We start from the raw sequence: 17614 nt of genomic DNA, 5'->3' as shown, positions 1-17614 counted from the left end.
CTTCATTCCTTGCTTGGATACTACTCTTTATATTGCGATTGTTTTATTTCTTTTTGATAATCCGATTCCCTTTATTGTAAACAAATTTGTATTTGTTGTTTAAGTACATGCTTTCAATATATACTAATTTATCAATAACTAATATTAAAATCACATATAGTATATTCCATTTATCAGACTGGAAAATATATACTTTGAGCATTAAATAACTTTTGAAGTACAAATGTGCTTCAAATGAAAATCTATTACACATTCACGGATATTTGTATTTTTCTTGTTTGTTTTTAGTCTATTTGAATTTTTTTCCCAAGAGGAAAGTCTGTTTGAATTCTATTTAAATAGTAATTTATCTAAAAAATTGTAAATGTATATGTACATTTTAACAAAAAAACAAATAAAATATTCTTCCCATAATAAATAATCCAGTTTTTTGTATTTAAAAAAATAGGTACGATTAGAGCCATGATTAGTGGGAAAAGCAGCTTATTTTAGAGTGTTTTTCATTATTATTAATGAAAAAAATATTCATAAAAATGGCAAATCCATGCTTATTAAACCACCCGTGTCCCAAGCTCTTCACAGTTTGTTAATGATTAAGTAGCACTGAATTCCCTAACCTACCCCCGACCCACCCTTATCAAAGCGTTAGGTACACAGTAATTCCGCTCACTCGCAAGGGCTGATCTCGTCAATTCGTCTCCTTCAAACTGATTCTTTCTTCTCGCTTCTTCTCTCTATTTAACCACCAAACTGAAACAACTCGCACTCTCTCTTCTCTTTCTCTCTCTGTATTTCTTCACATAAACAACACTCAATCTTCTTCTATCTATACTTCCAATTGAAATCGATAGATCTGGCTGAGATCCAGAGAAGCTTTGACAATTGCGCGATGAGAGAGCCGGCGTCGGAAAACAATGCGCCGCCGCAGTCGCTGCTCGAGAGGGTGAAGGATTACGGCCAGGAAGACGTGTTTGCGCTTTGGGATGAGCTCTCTCCCGAGGAAAGAGACATTCTCGTCAAGGATATCGAGGTCAGCTGCTGCTCCTTTTGTATTGAGCGGAAGAAATCTGAGTGAGAGATTTCCTGTTCGATCGCATTAATGCGTATTAAGTTAGTGAATTGGAATGAATTCTATATTAGGAGTGTTCTGGTGTTGTTATGGAGCTGCTGAATTTTTCCGTGGCGTAATTTTTGAATTTTGAGATGTTTGCTGTTTGCAGAAATGGAAATTTGTTGAATTATCCGATTAGAGTGGTTTATTTCATTGTTTTGAGTGTGTATGTTAGTTTTCGGATCTAAAATTTGATTTTACATTGCTGCGTCTGAAGTTGATGAATTGGAATGAATTCGAGATTAGGAGTGTTCTGGTGTTGATATGACACTGATGAATTTTTCCGTGGCGTAATTTTTGAATTTTGAGATGTTTGCTATTTTTGGAAATGGAATTGTTGAATTAACCGATTAGAAGTGGTTTATTTCAATGTTTTGAGTGCGTGTGTTTGTTTTCGGATCTTAATGTTGATTTTGTGTTCGGATCTTAATGTTGATTTTGCATTGCTGCAGAGCTTAGATCTTCCGAGAGTTGATCGAATTATTCGGTGCTCGTTTCGCTCTGAAGGTTTTTGAATAAATGCTACTTCCAAATTTTGCATGTGTAGATACACTGATCATGTGTGTATAATTGAGGAAATTGGCTTGATTATGTAGGGCTGCCGGCAGCAGCAATAGAGCCAGTTCCAGAAAGCAACGTTTCAACAGTAGAGAAGCGGACAATGGAAGAAAGGGAGAGGTGGTGGAAAATGGGACTAAAGGCCATATCAGATGGAAAATTGGGTGTGATACTGTTATCTGGTGGACAGGTTTGTTTGACCATTCAACATCCATTAATTGATGATAGTGATCAGTTTTATTTTCTGATTTTTGTCTTTTATCTTTTGTTTGGGTTTAGTTTAGTGATAGAGCAAACGCTTTGAACAGAGATAACTCACTTGAGGATATTTTTTGGTTGACAGTTGGGAAAAGATGGTTGTTTTGGTGATAGAGTTTGGTGAAATGTCACTATTTGTGCTAGTACACGATGACTTCTCACAATGCAATTATTGACTAGTTGGTAGGAGTATTTAGGATAATAAAAGTATGTTTGTAGTCCTAGTTAATATCATACATCATGTGACTTGTATGATTTTCACTTCTTTATTTGAAATGCATTTGCTTCTGTGTGTGGGAAGTGCATGACAAAAAGTATGCTTCCAGTGCATGACTAAATCGAGAATATTGTGATCAAGAGATATTCTCGATAGACTAATAGTATTATTTTAACATAACATTGCTCGCGGATTTATAGTTTACCATGCACTATACTACTTAATAAGTACTATTACTATCTTAGTGCAAGATATGCCATTCTGGGTCATTTTTACATAACAATATTTTGCTACTTTTTTTTGTGCATGTAAATTGGCCTGTTCAATTGTAAGTTTCCATTTTGATATTGGAATCTTCTGAATGTAGGGAACTCGTCTCGGAAGCTCAGATCCAAAAGGGTGCTTCAGTAAGTATAGTTGACATTGCTTGATTTGGATAAAATATGCTAAAGTTTATGAGAAAACTTTCATTTCTATCATTCTATGTCCCTGACAAGATCTTCATGTTGCACTCTTTGTATCATGCGGTTATTTCATTGCTTGCCTGCATAAAACAACTGGAAAGTAAAAATAAATCCGGAGGTCACGACAAAAAAATACTCCCTTGTAAACTTACTTATCAGTTCAGCATTCCTTATAATACTTCTTAAATTTGTCATTTTCGTGATGCATTAATTGATTGATGCAAGAGAATATGTCCTGTTTTACCACAAGTTACCATCCTTGAAAATTTACTCTCTTCTTTTTTTTTTCTTTTTTTTCCATTTTCTTATCCTTTCAGATATTGGACTTCCCTCTGGGAAATCACTTTTCCAACTTCAAGCAGAGCGAATTCTGTGTCTTCAAAGATTGGCAGCTCAATCTGTCAATGATGGTGAGTGTTCCTATATCATGAACTCTCCTCATTATTTGACGTCCAGCCTTGACCACTCTGAAATGTACAGGTGCGAATATCCCACATATACATTGGTACATAATGACCAGTCCATTTACTGATGAACCTACCTCCAAATTCTTTGAAAGCCACAAATATTTTGGCCTTGAAGCTGATCAAGTAAGAAAATTCTGGCTATCTAGTTTTGATTTTAGGATTCTGAACAATAAGGACTCATTAAAACCGGACTCCAGGTTACGTTCTTCCAGCAGGGGACAATTCCTTGCGTGGCAAGAGATGGTAGATTTATAATGGAAAGTCCGTACAGAGTAAGATTCGTTAGCAATTACCTTAATGGATATCCAGACTTGCCTGTTTCTTGATAATTTTTGACCTGTGTGATACTTATTATGATTTGTTTAAGTAGGCATCAGACTTGTATTCATGAAAATATGGCTGCTAAACAATATTTTAAAGAAATCTCTACTAAGACATGAAAATATTCTTGAGTGGTGTTTCATCTAGTGTTTAATCTTTATAATTGTGCTTAACTTTTTGTGTGCTGTCATTTCTGTAATATGTATGCAGCATATAAGTATATACCTAAAAACATCTAAATTTCTAAAGCCAGGTTGCAAAGTCTCCTGATGGGAACGGAGGAGTCTATTCAGGTACAGTAGATTGAGAAACCTGCAATCATTTTACATTATATTGTGTTGTGACCCTTTATACTAGCTAACAAGAAGAATAAACTGACAGCTTTGAAATCATCAAAGTTGTTGGAAGATATGGCTTCTAGAGGGATAAAATACTTGGACTGTTATGGAGTTGATAATGCTCTGGTTAGTTAATTTTTCCATTTTTAATCCATCTTAATTTTCCAGGTGGAGTTTACTTTGAGATATGTTCCAAACATAACCAAAAATGAGTGTCTTGTAAAACAGGTTCGTGTTGGAGATCCAACTTTCTTGGGTTATTTCGTTGATAAAGGCGTGGCAGCTGCTGCCAAGGTTGTCCGAAAGGTATGTAATTTTCAGTTGTTTCTTACAACAGAATTAAAGTGCAATTTCTATATGTGGTATTCATTGTTTCCTGTTTATTTATTGGACTGCAGGCGTACCCACAAGAAAAGGTTGGGGTATTTGTTCGCCGAGGGAAAGGTGGACCAGTCTCTGTGGTTGAGTACAGTGAACTGGACTCGTCAATGGCTAGTGAAATCAATCAGGAAACTGGTCGCCTTCGCTATTGCTGGAGTAATGTACTTCCCGTACCCTACTTTTCTTTCTCGACCTCAAGCTCCCTACGTGTTTCCCTTTAATATTGCAATGCGTCATTATGCTTCGGTATGGCAAATGCATCCATTGATCTGACAAACTGCTCAAAATGTTATCTTATTCAGAGATGCTGTCTACAATAAAATCATGCATATAGTCTGATTTTGAAATTAAATTTTATAGGAAAATAATATTGTTGAAAGAACATTAATTTGAAATTTTTAACAATCAAACTAAGCTTCCCAATACCCGCATCCCGAGCCTACCTGCTGCTAATTCGTGCTTGCAGAATCAATCAAGTAGGAGATAATCGATTCAAAAATAGTCGATTCAGATACTAAGCTTTCTTCTCAGGCGATTCATCATTTTTATTTCCTCCTTATTTCAGGTTTGCCTGCACATGTTCACCTTGGACTTTCTGAACCAAGTAGCAAACGGCCTTGAGAAAGACAGCATGTCAGTATCATCTCTGTGTCTGTTCGTGTGTGTGCGCAAGTACCACCATCTCATGTTATTTTCTTGAGTGCAGCTATCATCTAGCAGAAAAGCATATCCCTTCGATTCACGGACACACACTGGGATACAAGCTGGAGCAATTCATATTTGACGCATTTCCTTATGCACCTTCGACAGCACTTTTTGAGGTACGAACACACCTCTACTCTTTCCTTACTTACATACCAAATGTTTGTCCTTGTCCTCTTAAAAGAATCCATACATAACTTTGATAAACCCACCCTCCGCTGGACAGGCATTGCGCGAAGAAGAATTTGCGCCAGTCAAAAACGCCAACGGATCAAATTTCGACACCCCAGACAGTGCCCGGCTGCTTGTCCTTCGGCTGCACACTCGTTGGGTGGTTGCTGCTGGTGGCTTCTTGACTCATTCAGTGCCCCTATACGCTACTGGTACTAGTTTTTGTTACTAACAGTTTACTGCTTAAATCAAGATCTCGGGTTTAGCTAAAAAGTGTTTGTTTGAACGATGAATTAGGCGTGGAGGTTTCGCCTCTGTGTTCGTATGCTGGAGAAAACCTCGAGGCGATCTGCCGTGGAAGAACATTTCATGCTCCTTGTGAGATTTCATTTTAGTTTTTCACAGTTTATGTATCTTATTTTAGCAGTGTGTTTATTTTTTCTTTTTCTTCAGTTTGAGGCTTTGTATATTGGCAGTGAGAATGAGATTTAGCTTTTAGCAGTATGCGTTTTTCTTTGTTATTTTTTGAATGATTATATGCTGAAGCACTCTTTTAGATGTATTTCTTGCAAATCATTTCTCCGTGAATGAATGAATGATTTGTTGAACGGAATTTGTACACGACTTCATTTGATTTATTTTGAATTATTCAATCAAAATAAGGAGAATTAACATATTCATATAATTTTTTCTTCATTATTTTATATTGATATAAAAGCTTTAAAGTTTAAAAATTAATATAAAATGTTTCATATAATCTCTCATTGTAATCCATTGATTCCATTTCGTTGGCAAGCTTTTGACGATGTCAATTTTATTTACGTTGCATCTGAATCTTCGACTTAAATGGAAAGAACAGTTTACACAATCTCATATCAAATTACCAACCTTTATCGATCTAAATGCATATATTCATCGTTTTCAGTGATGACTCGGATCGAACTAATCCAACAATTCGTATCATGTCAATTCCAAAAAAATTATATTAATATGAAATATTTGTAACTATTTTGTACCGAGGGCAATTAACCATGTAATACTCCAATTTTTACAAAATTGGAGTATTATTTTTTAAAATTACGGGGTATTTCACCATAATTAAGTCATTTCTAAATAATTAATTACAGTACATTTTATATTTTATTATCTTTACTTTAGTAATTTCTTTTTTTTAGAAAAAATAAAGTACTACCGTAGTTTCTAATTTCAGTTTCAGGTTTCACTTGCGAAAACCATACACTGAAAAACCCTCAATTAGGGCTCAACTTCATTGCTCTCTCTTTCTCTCTCTAGCCAAGGTACGAACTCCATCTCTCTCCTCTCAATCTCTACTCATGCGCTGTTTATGTATCGCGCATTCGTAAGATTCAGCGACTGATGAAAGCATTCATGGATTAGTTTTAATCCTTGGCTACTTATGATTTGACTCAATTCGTGAATTTTTTTTTCATCGGTCTAGCACTGGATTGAAATGGACTATGATTATTCAATTAATTCCACGCCCCTTAGTTTCATGTTTACCAGGAATTAGCTGTTTCGAAGATGGTGAATTTTTAATTCATATGCATTTTAGGTTGAGGTTTTGGATCCTATCGCTTTTTCTGCGAAAAAAGGATTTTATTTAGCTTCCAATCTCCGTGAATTTGCTGATTTTTGCTTTTGATTAGCTTATTATAATTAAAATCTTTTGCCGATTGTAATTTGCTCTACATTTGGATGTTTTTGCTCATCTAATTTCTCGAGATCTTTGCTTATTTGTGGCATTTCCCCCTTTTCAGACTCTAAATGACAAATAGGTGAATTGAAATTCAATCAATTTACAATTTGGAGAGTTGGAAATGAGTTTGCTTGTGAGAGCCAGTCACCATTTATGCAATCGATCTTTGGGTAAACATATATACTCTCCTGTAACCCGACACTTTGCTCAAGCTGCAAAGGCCGAGAATGACGATGACGAAGAAGAGATGATAGACCAAAGAAGGCTTCCAACTGATTACGACCCTTCGAATTTTGACCCCACAGAGCACCGGAGTCCTCCATCCGCTAGGGTCTGGAGGCTCGTTGATGAAATGGCTGGACTCACCCTCGCTGAAGCTGCAGAGCTCTCTCTCATCATGAGGAGGAGGTTGTCGATGAAGGAGGATGTAGTCGTTGGGGTCATGAAACCGGGCGCTGGTGGGGTTGCTGGAGGGGCACCTAAGTCAGCAGCAGCTGCGAAGGAAGACAAGAAGCCTGAAAAGACAGCCTTTGAGCTGAAGATTGAGTCTTTTGATGCAGCTTCGAAGCTGAAGGTGATCAAGGAGATACGGAGCTTTACAGACTTGGGGCTGAAGGAGGCGAAGGAGTTGGTCGAGAAGGCACCGGCTGTGCTTAAGAAGGGAGTCTCGAAGCAAGAAGCAGAGCAAATTATTGAGAAGATGAAAGCAGTTGGGGCAAAAGTTGTCATGGAATGATCTTTTTGCTGTGGTGGTCTTGTTTTGCTCTTGAGACACTTTCTCCAAATCCAGTTATTGGGATATTGAGAAAAACAATGCATTTCCATTGTTTGATTTTGATTTGGTAATAACAATGGCGGTTTCATGCCCAAATAGATGTTCTTGCATTGGAATGTTGTTTTAGTTGTGATTTCGGAATGAAACTAGAGAGATCCTTATATACTCTTTGTATTCTTAGGATTTCTTTGATAATTTGAATTGAAACTAGATGTAATATCGAGAAGCTTGGTTAAATTATGATTTGCTCCGTATATTTCAAAATTTGAATGACAAATCACTAGCTTTAAAAAGTTTACAATTGTCCCACAATCTTTTTTGTCAGGCATTTGAAAACAAGTCCCCTGTCTCGGTACCTACATCATGGTTTCGCACCAAATAAGAAAAAAACCTAAACTCTTACTAATGTGGATGAATAATGGTATGTACTCATATTAATACGATAAACGACCTCGTTTTGAGTCTAAGAAATGATTTTTTTAAATAAAATAAAATAAATTATCTCTCCACTATCTCACTCGTTCATCTCTTTTTTTCTTTTTCTTTTTCTTTTTTTATGGTTAAACGAACATAAATTTAAAGATCGTAACACGTCACGGAGCACCCGAATCTGAGACATATGGCCTCATGTATTATTAACTTCTCTGACGCTTGACTAACTCACACACACACTCTCGTTCATCTCTATCACTATGTAACCTACAAGTAGTTCCATCCATATTGTTGCTCGACCACCACTTCATGTAGACTTTTTCGTCTTTCAACTAAACTTCAATTTCCCCCAAATTTAAAGCTATTTATTTAAAATTCGTAATTTATTTGTACTAGTATTTAGTTTTACTGAATAGTAGTACGTGACAAACCATAAATAGACTTTCTATTTGTGATTTTACTAGTAATTAAGGCACATTATTTGTTAGAGAGATCCCAATCCCCAAGCAACCTAAAAGGCTAAAACCCTTCAATCGGATAAACCCTTTCACCTTAAACCCCTTCAGAGTTCAGAGCGCTCTCTCTCTTTCAGGTACGGATTCTATCTCGTTTGTCTCCTGAATTATATCAGATCTTGTTAGATGTTGTAGTTATCTGGAACTCTTATCTCGTCGAATTTGATGGCTGGAAATGCCATATGACTGCGTGAAAATTCCCCTTTCCCCTCAATTTAGCCGATTTTGCAGTGATAGTTTCTTCGGAATGTTGATAAATATCAGAAATTGAGTGAACTTTGTTTATATTTTTATACTAATCGATTGATCTAATCACTTTCCCTAAAACTTTAAATCATCTGAATTTCTTATTCTAGGGCTTTTGCTCTCAAGTTGCAGAATGAGTTTGATTTCGAAATTGAGGCATGTACGGCCTCCTTGTGTTAGGGCAATTAGGTCAACGACAAATAGACATTTCACTCAAACAGCAACGTCTCAAGGCGAAAACGAAGATGAATTCGTGGAATTCGACCAACGAATGCTCCCTGCTGATTATGACCCCGCATCGTTTAATCCCACAGACCACCGTGCCCCTCCGACCACTAGGGTTTGGGGGCTCGTCGATCAAGTGTGCGGACTCACGCTCGCTGAGTACAACCAGCTCTCCACCATAATGATGGAGAAATTCTGCTTCACAATGATGAAGAAGCTGACGATGAAGGAGAGGTTCGAGATCATGGCCCGAATCCAAAGTGCTGACGCGGAGGCTGCGGCAGAAGCAGCAGCGGGGAAGGGAGAGAATATGGCTGAGAAGTCGACTTTTGAGGTGAAGATGGAGTCCTATGAAGTAGCGTCGAAGCTTAAGATAATCAAAGAGCTCTGGACTTTTATGGACCTCGGGCTGAAAGAGGCCAAGGATTTGGTGGAGAAGACGCCTGCTGTTCTTAAAAAGGGGCTCTTGAAGGAGGAGGCGGAGAAGATCGTTGAGAAGATGAAAGCTCTCGGGGCGAAAGTCATTATGGTATGAGCTTTTTTTTCACCTTTATGAGAATCTTTAATGGAGTACGTAAGAATTCCTGCCTTGATTTATGATTTGTTAAGTTTTGAACAATGCATAAATTCTGCTTCAATTTGCTTCGGAATAAAAAATTTTAGAGTTGGTTTTTCTTTACCTATTGATGGGGAATTCCTGCCTTGATTTGTGATTTGTGAAAGTTTTGAACAATGCATAAATTCAGCTTTAATACATTTCTTATGGGATTTGATGCAGTTTTTGAGCTTAGTGATGAGAAAGAGAGACAGAGATTTTGCCATTTGAACTTTGTATTACAAAGGTGATCTTGTTCATCAACTGTACATAACATTAGCCCAAAATAGCTGCACATCATAGGTTAGAGCTCTCAAGTTTAGCTGTCCTATAGTTATCAAGTCAACGAGACGTAGTGCTCGGGAGTTCACACCATCCCTCGTTCGGTTTGCTGTGGTCTGTAGCAACAATCGAGTGTTGATGCTCGAAAATTCAAATATCCCTGCAACATACAAGTTGGTTATAATTTGTTTTACTTAGACCTATTTGTAACCTAATCAAACTAAGACAAGCAAGCATACCATTTGGTCCCATTGCAATCCAGTAGTTGTTGTCTCCTGCTCCAAATGCACCTGCAATAAGCAGTTAGTTAGTTAGTTAGTTAGTTATGCATACATATATTATATATATATCGAGAGAGAGAGAGATTCACCTTTTCTTTCCCTGAGGTAATTTCCTTTGTTTTGGTCTTGCCCTTAATAATTCCTCCAGACTCTTGAAGAGCATAGTTTGATGGCGAACTGGGGGGCGACAGCGACACTGTTTCGACTGAAGTGTTAATGTTCTCACACTTTCTAACAGCATCTTCTACTGCAGCAAAAGCAACTCTGTAGGTCTCTTGGCACCACCACGAAGCTACATCGCCAAGTTTACAAGCACGCTGGTACAAATCGCTGCAACGTTCATCCCTCGGACTCCAATCCATCGCCTTGTCTCGCTCCCTCTCCATTCTTCGCGTTCTTTGTCCACCGCTGCAAGATATATTTGGCCGGTATGCTATTCACACCGCAAATTTGAAGAACAATCATCACATGTCTTCAAAGGAAACCGGTGTACTCAAACATCCGGCACCCACAAGATGCATCTTCTGTCTCTTCGTTCCACGTGACTCGATAAACCTGGTTTCCCTCAAAGTCATGGACTTTGAACGCAGTCGTTGCATCCTCGTCTCTGCCTTCCACCTTCGGGTGACAGGCAACCACCCCCAAGACCTCGGCTTGGAACTTCTTGAACACAGCATGAGTGTATATCTGAGCCATTTGTTTCCCATAAGGAGACGGGGACTTCAATCCCGGCTCCCTCTGCCAGCTATCGACATCCGCCCTTGCTTCCTCCTCGTATCTCTCATCTAACGTCATCTTATACTGTTGCAGAAACTCCTTCACACTCGTCTTACGCAGCAAGCTTCTGTCTAGGACAGAAACAACGCTCTCCAAACGCTTAGGAGACGACAGCCCTGCCAAAAACGCACTGTCATCGTGCAACGACTCAATCCACTTATCGCTCCTCAGCTCGAACCTATCGACCAATTTCCACCACCGTTTCTCAAACTGTTCCTCAGTCTGAGACTTGAGAATGCACTTATGAAACTTCTCCACAAACTCCTCGTGCTGCCTCATCGCGTAACCTAGCTTCTCCGGGATCTTACTCAACACGTGCTACAGAGCAAAGCAATGTCGAGAGGCGGGAAGAACCTCAGCCACGGCCTCCTTCAGCACGGTGTCCTGATCGGTCAGGATCACCTTAGGTGGACGCACTGATCTCAGCCAGGCGCGAAGCAGCCACGCATACGATGATTTGCTCTCGTCTGCAACGAACCTCAACCAAGCAACGAGAACTCGAAGTGATTGTTCATCCCAATGAAAGGTACAAATGGCAACTTAAGACTCATTCCTCTTATACATTGTGTCAAACAACACCACATCTCCAAAATTAGAATAATCAATCCTCCCTTTTGCATCAGCCCAAAACACATTCCTCAAAAGCTGCTCTTTGCTCAGATCGATCGCGTAAAAAAAGTAGGGATTCTCGTCTTGTATAGACGAGAAATACTCGAGCAACACCTGCGCGTCGCCTGAAAAGCTCTCACCTCGGCCCGAGCTCACACACATCTTCTTCTTCCTCACATTTCTCAAACCGGAATCATCGATAATGAGATCGTGATTATGCTCCTTCACGAAATTGCTCACGATCCACCTCCCATCCTGCCTCCTCTTCACGTGCATACAAGCTTTGCAATCCGTTTTCGACCACGATCGGTTAATGCGCCCTCGTTTCTTCTTCGCTTTAGCATTTCCTGCGATTTCTGGATTCTCAGTAGGTTCTGGCTTGGCGCCATAGCGAGTGCAGACGAACTTCGCATCGATGAATTTTCCGGAGATTCTCGATCGACGGATGGCCTTTATGATGGCGGAGAATCCAACGGCTACTGCGTGCTCTTTGTAGAAGGTGAACGCCTCCTCTTTGGACTCGAAATCGCGATTGCTAGTTTCGCAGTCAATGGTGATTGGAGCGGAATCAGCTGCTTTATCTCCAGTTGATTGACGATGAAGATCAAGTCTCATTGAGGTAGGAGGTTTCAATTCTCCTTCTTTTACAATGAATTGTAGAGAGAGAGAGAGAGCTGGTGCTTTTTTCACATAGAAAACACAGACTGCGCGTAATCTGCGAGCTGGAAAAAACAAACAGAGAATTTGTGGAAACACAGAAATGTGTATGCACAGAGATAGAGAGAGATATCTGCTGTTGCTGAAGATGAAGATCAGTTAGGAGTGAGATCGTAGCAGAATTCGGAATTGGGGGCGATGACGGAATTGAGAGTAGGAATTCTCTGATTAGGGCAATGGGATTTCGTTTATCGTACTCGCACCTCTACTCGCGGCTCTGTTTTTGGATTGGATATTGTGGGCCAGCCCAATTCACATGGAGTATCAGTAAAGCTGAATCATTTTATTTTCTCCATAGCAAAGGGCCCATAAGCCCATAATAAAATAAAAATACTAAGTTTATTAGTAGTAATTATTTTTTTCAATGTTGGATATATGTGAATTCTGATTAATATATATGCAACTATTTTGAGGAATTGGTGGGTCCAGATGCTCATATATCCTATTCTATATTTTTTTTATCTTAACCTAATTCATGGTAACAAAATAAATTTGAGCGTAAAATGAATAACTTTAAAAAAGGGAAAATGTCTATAAATTTTCATTTAATAATTCGTGGAAGAAACAATTCATACAATATTGAACAAAATACAATTTGCAATAAAAACAGGAGTTATGATGACAAATTCGAATATTATTGAACAAAAAAAACGACTACAAGCTTGGATTAGAAATTTAAGAATTTCATTAAATCGTAAAATAATTGGACTATTTGTATCGCTAAATGAAATGGATAAACCTGAATCAATAGTTTAACAAGTTTGGATTTGTTAAAATAATTACGGCGATCCAGCGTAACCCTATCCTCCATTTGTGAATGTATCTGATCAATACAAAAATGTAAATTTTTAGAAGTTAATGCAAGAGAATAACTTTAATTGCTTAATACACGAGGCGATTGATTGTAAGGAAATTGCACGCTTGGCAAATATTTTAAGAAGCAATTAGAAAAATTAATACTTAGATAAATGGACCAATCACAATAAACGAGCAACAATGGTTGGTTACTTGGTTTGGTGGATTGGTAATAGTACTAGGTTCATGAATCCATTGCTTGTCTATCAACATTCATCTCTTTCTTCTCGAATTTTGATCCTCAATTTCAGCCCTAAATTATGGTCATGGTGTTTTTCAATAGAAGAAACACACGTCACGTCACATTGCAAATTCATTCATGCAAATTTCCTATATTATACTCCCTCGTCCTTAAAATTTTGTTACATTTCATTTTCTGCATTCGTTTTAGAAAAAAAGATAATAAATAGTTAAAGTGGAGAGATGATAAATTAAGAGAGATAATAACGTAAATGAGAGTCTTATCTACATTGTTCTCTCTCTTACTTTACCCTCTCTCCACTTGAACTATTTATTATCATTTTTTCAAAACGAGTGTAGAAAATGAAATGTGACAAAATTTCAGGGACGGAGGGAGTATATATATACGAGAATAATGCTTTATAATTTATATACTATGTTCAATGCGAAGTTTCATTTTGCAAGAATGGATGGATTGGGTAAAATAAATTGTAATCGTTATATGTGATGAACGCTTAGAGTTTCCATCATATTTCCAAACCTCAAGAAATAAAAATGTTCGTTGTTGATAAGAAATCTTCTGGTAGATCGAAATGAAAAGAAACACACATAAAAAATCATGATATGATATGGATTCTAATGTCATATATCGATTGTGCAAGATAATTGATGTGTGGTATATAGACAAAATAGTTTTTGGGATAAACTCTCATGTTTAATTTCTCATGTTTGCTTTCATTAAGAGTCCTACGACTCAGAGTAGTGGTCTGGAAAAATAACCAATCATGACCAATGTGGATGTTTGAGAGTCACTTGAAGTAGTGGCCTGGAAAAAGAACCAATCATGACCAGCATGGCTGAGACCAATGAGCAACTCGGAGTGATGCCCTGGCAAAGGAACTTGTTGTGACCAATGAGAACATTGACAATGTGATGAGTCAATTAATATAGACTCTAATGTCTCATATAGTCATATCAATTGTGTAAAATAAATGGTGTGTTGTAAGGTTTTAGACCAAATGAATTATCTCTTTTGACACACTAGTCTTTTAAGACTACCGACTTCTCCTCTTTGACATGCAATATGATCCGCATGGTAGACTCTCAAACTAATCAACCAAACATTAGTCTAGCCACATTAGATTATATATATAAGTACAAATCATGCTTTCATTAAAGGAAAAAAGGTCTAACATGAAAATGCTTGATGATTCAACTTTAGATTCACACTTTTCCATTTAAGTAAATCTGATAGCACGTTGAAACACGTGATCAAATAGTAGGAACAAAATAGTACAATAATGTAAAAGTTAATACTATAGTATAGTTCTGTTACACCCACACTAAATTAATAAAAAAACAGCTTAAATCACAGTCTCATTTAATTCAATCAAATATACTCCACCAAATCACACATTTCTAGAAAATTTTATGCTCACAAAACATGTCAGATGACTATAGTATTTTCTTCTTTCATCACTGAATAATTCAAATATCCAGCCAGTAAGAATATTTGAATTATTTTGAAGGGTGAAGCAGAATTTATTGATATAGATTTGATATGATAAAAAAAGATTTTGATAATTGTGGTAGCAGAATATATGAGCAAAAGCATAGCATAATGTTTGGTGGTCTGGTCAACTCTGGAACCAGTAATAAATTCATGTGGCTGTATTATAATAGGAAATAGTGGTGGTTGTGATGGTTTTATTGCAGTCAAAATATGTCACATTCCATATCTTCATATTACAAAATACTATATAATATAGTATTGGATAAACTTAAAAAGAAATCGAAATAAATAATTTCAAATTGCCTTATTGTAGACCCTTCTGTGGAAGGGTCAGTATACCATGTGACAAGCACCCCCACCCCACCCCACCCCCACCAAAAGAAAACACAAACTTTGATACTTTTATATTTTGATGATAAATTGTGTTTATTAAAACTTTTAACATCGCATATGTCTAGAACAAATTATCGTGGAATAATTCTGAATTTAAAACTTCATGATTTGTCATACAAATTTTAGAATACATAGAATAAATTAGAATTTGACCAAATTGGTAATTTTCATTATTTTTATAGGAGAATCCTAAATTTAAATATTAAAAATTTCAAATTTCTTTTGATTTTAAGATGTCAAGTGTGAACATGGAAATTAGAAAAGTAATAACCATCATTTTGAGCTCCTAACTGAAAAAGTGATTATGGGGTAAACATTAATTTAATTACGATGAGATCTACATAAAGTGCAGCTTTAAACAGAAAATAAAAATTAAATATATACGCTTTCAACTTTATAATTAAGGACCCTATGATTGATCTATCTCATCATGACTAGTGTGATTTGTTAGGAGATTAATATTTAAATATTGAGAATCTTGAAAATAATTTGAAAAAAAATATATGTAGCTAAGACTGGCAAGATCTGCGTCACCTCATAGTCAAATTAATGTCGCATTATAATCAAATAATCTGACAATCAACAATAATTAATGTAATAATCCCAGCTTGACCACTTGTTCTAATCATTTCCTTCGATTTTCGAACTTTGCAATTTCGAAATTTAAGATGTTTTAATTTGTGGAAATATTTAATAAATTATTCGGTCTTCGTAATGTCAGAGAAAAAAAATCATCGTCTTGATTTCATGACAACTTAATTTGTTGTATGTAAAGTAAAAGGGAACATTTTCAAAATAGAGTATATATTTAATTCGATTAAATCAAAGTTTAGTTGGAATCTTTGTACTATAACAAATTAAAAATTGTATTAACAAATCAGTTATGAAACCCTCTATTAGCTTTGAGTAGCCGTTGCATATGCTACTGTCTGCGAATAAGAATTTAGCATATTTGACCAACTTATTTAACTAGGAAAAAAGACCAAATTAGAAATGACAAATTTAATTAAGTTTTTAACAACATTCTATTGCTAGACATCTCTTTAACTCGTGACTAATTGATTGGGAAAAGTTCTTATTAAATAATTTTATTAGACTTAATTAGGCGTGATAGGTCAAAAGATTCTATATCTCATACATTTAAACTTACTTTAAAATGCAATAATAGTAGATACATAATGTCAAGTAAACTATATTGTTACTTGAGTAGAACTTAAAGAACAATTCAAATCAACATACAAAATTAATGATTTTTAAAGGATTAATCCGGCAAGACTAAAACATTTAAGAGATCTAGTTTAATAAATGACTATTCCAATCCGATCACAAGTTAAGATTGAAGGAGGACATCAATATTATAGCAATGATCTAATGCAAGATAGTATATTGTATGATTATCTAATTTATGAAGGACATCAATATAATAGCAATCAACAAATGCATGATACATTGCATGATCATCTAATTTAATTACTTTCTTTTGTTTTCTCACATCAGTTAAATAACATTAATCCCTTTTTCACGATTTAAACCAGCAAAACTGTTAAAATTCATAATTCTTGTCCTACGTCGACTTGGTAACGATCCTAGCTCACCTATATAAGTGTGGATAACCCTCCCCCTTATGAGGCCTTTTAAGAGGTGAGTGACCCATTTCTAATATGGTATCAGAGCGGGCCCAAGTCGATGATGAATTTTATCTCTTCTCTTGCCTACCCACGTGATGGAAGTCTGACCATTTTTATAATGTAAAATCACAAATCACCTAGCATTTAAAGGCTGGTGGTGTGGTGAGAATTTGCCTCACCATCCTCGTCAATGACGCCTAAACAAGTCACTAATCTCACCCTAAACCATGTGCCATCCACTTACAATTCCATATGCAATATAGTACTCATACCTATTTATTTATTTATTTTGTCACACATTAAATTAATCCAAACTTCCCCTATAACACACTCCCACTTGTCCCCACTCCAAATCTCCACCCCCCCTAGATTCCTACCACTCCCATTCATTTCACTAACACAATAAATACACCTCTATCCACAAATATTTAATTCACACATCTACACTATACTCACATTAATAAAAAAATTTAAATATTTCAAACCACCAATTACCCCCTCACCCCCCTATATATATACCCACAATCACACCCCTAAAAACACACTATCATCACACATTCACACACATAATTCATCAAGAAAAAAAATGATCCATTTACCACTCCCTTGGCGGCCAAGAACCACCACCTCCGCCGGCGGCGGAGGCTCCGAGACCGCCTCCGTTGCCACGTCATCATCGAGCAATTGCTGCGGCCTATCGAGATTGATGAAGAGGCTGAAGAAACGGAGCCGGCAGCCGGCGTTGCAATGCCACTACGATCCGCTGAGTTATTCGCTCAACTTTGACTCGGGCGGCTCAGGCGACTTTCTCGACGAGGATTACTATAAATTCTATGCATTCTCGTCGAGATTCGTCGCCGCGCCGCCGCAGGAGGCTCACTGCAGA

At 36.9% G+C, this 17614-nt stretch overlaps 4 protein-coding genes across 7 annotated transcripts; 3 read left to right on the top strand and 1 right to left on the bottom strand.

The window, feature by feature from the left end:
* The first annotated feature begins 760 nt into the window (after positions 1–760).
* Positions 761–5601, top strand: LOC121775956 (UDP-N-acetylglucosamine diphosphorylase 1-like). The gene is made up of 15 exons (XM_042173064.1): positions 761–1030; positions 1564–1618; positions 1708–1859; positions 2512–2551; positions 2926–3018; positions 3089–3198; positions 3273–3347; positions 3650–3689; positions 3778–3860; positions 3963–4040; positions 4133–4276; positions 4681–4748; positions 4822–4936; positions 5044–5200; positions 5286–5601. The coding sequence occupies exons 1-15, from the start codon at positions 890–892 to the stop codon at positions 5381–5383; spliced, it is 1449 nt and encodes a 482-aa protein (XP_042028998.1). The 5' UTR covers positions 761–889; the 3' UTR covers positions 5384–5601.
* Positions 5602–6152: 551 nt separating this feature from the next.
* LOC121775753 (50S ribosomal protein L7/L12-like) lies at positions 6153–7720 on the top strand. Its single transcript, XM_042172794.1, has 2 exons — positions 6153–6286; positions 6767–7720. The coding sequence occupies exon 2, from the start codon at positions 6827–6829 to the stop codon at positions 7439–7441; it is 615 nt and encodes a 204-aa protein (XP_042028728.1). The 5' UTR covers positions 6153–6286; positions 6767–6826; the 3' UTR covers positions 7442–7720.
* Positions 7721–8367: 647 nt separating this feature from the next.
* On the top strand, positions 8368–9579 carry LOC121775872 (50S ribosomal protein L7/L12-like). Of its 2 annotated transcripts, none has more exons than XM_042172950.1 (2): positions 8368–8504; positions 8784–9579. In XM_042172950.1, exon 2 carries the CDS (start codon positions 8807–8809, stop codon positions 9431–9433), a length of 627 nt encoding a protein of 208 aa, XP_042028884.1. In that variant the 5' UTR covers positions 8368–8504; positions 8784–8806; the 3' UTR covers positions 9434–9579. The 2 variants fall into 2 exon arrangements, with proteins under 2 accessions (XP_042028884.1, XP_042028885.1); XM_042172951.1 differs by having other exon boundaries at positions 8396–8504; positions 8806–9579.
* A 113-nt stretch (positions 9580–9692) lies between these two features.
* On the bottom strand, positions 9693–12394 carry LOC121775871 (protein FAR-RED ELONGATED HYPOCOTYL 3-like). Of its 3 annotated transcripts, none has more exons than XM_042172949.1 (3): positions 10146–12394; positions 10015–10065; positions 9693–9935 (listed from the first exon to the last, which is right to left on the bottom strand). In XM_042172949.1, exons 1-3 carry the CDS (start codon positions 10440–10442, stop codon positions 9861–9863), a joined length of 423 nt encoding a protein of 140 aa, XP_042028883.1. In that variant the 5' UTR covers positions 10443–12394; the 3' UTR covers positions 9693–9860. All 3 variants share the same exon structure in this region; 1 of them encodes a protein (XP_042028883.1).
* Between the last annotated feature and the right edge of the window lie 5220 nt (positions 12395–17614).

Source organism: Salvia splendens, chromosome 18 (genome assembly GCF_004379255.2).
Source record: "Salvia splendens isolate huo1 chromosome 18, SspV2, whole genome shotgun sequence".
Lineage (NCBI taxonomy): Eukaryota > Viridiplantae > Streptophyta > Magnoliopsida > Lamiales > Lamiaceae > Salvia > Salvia splendens.
This window is presented reverse-complemented; position numbering and strand designations above follow the sequence as displayed.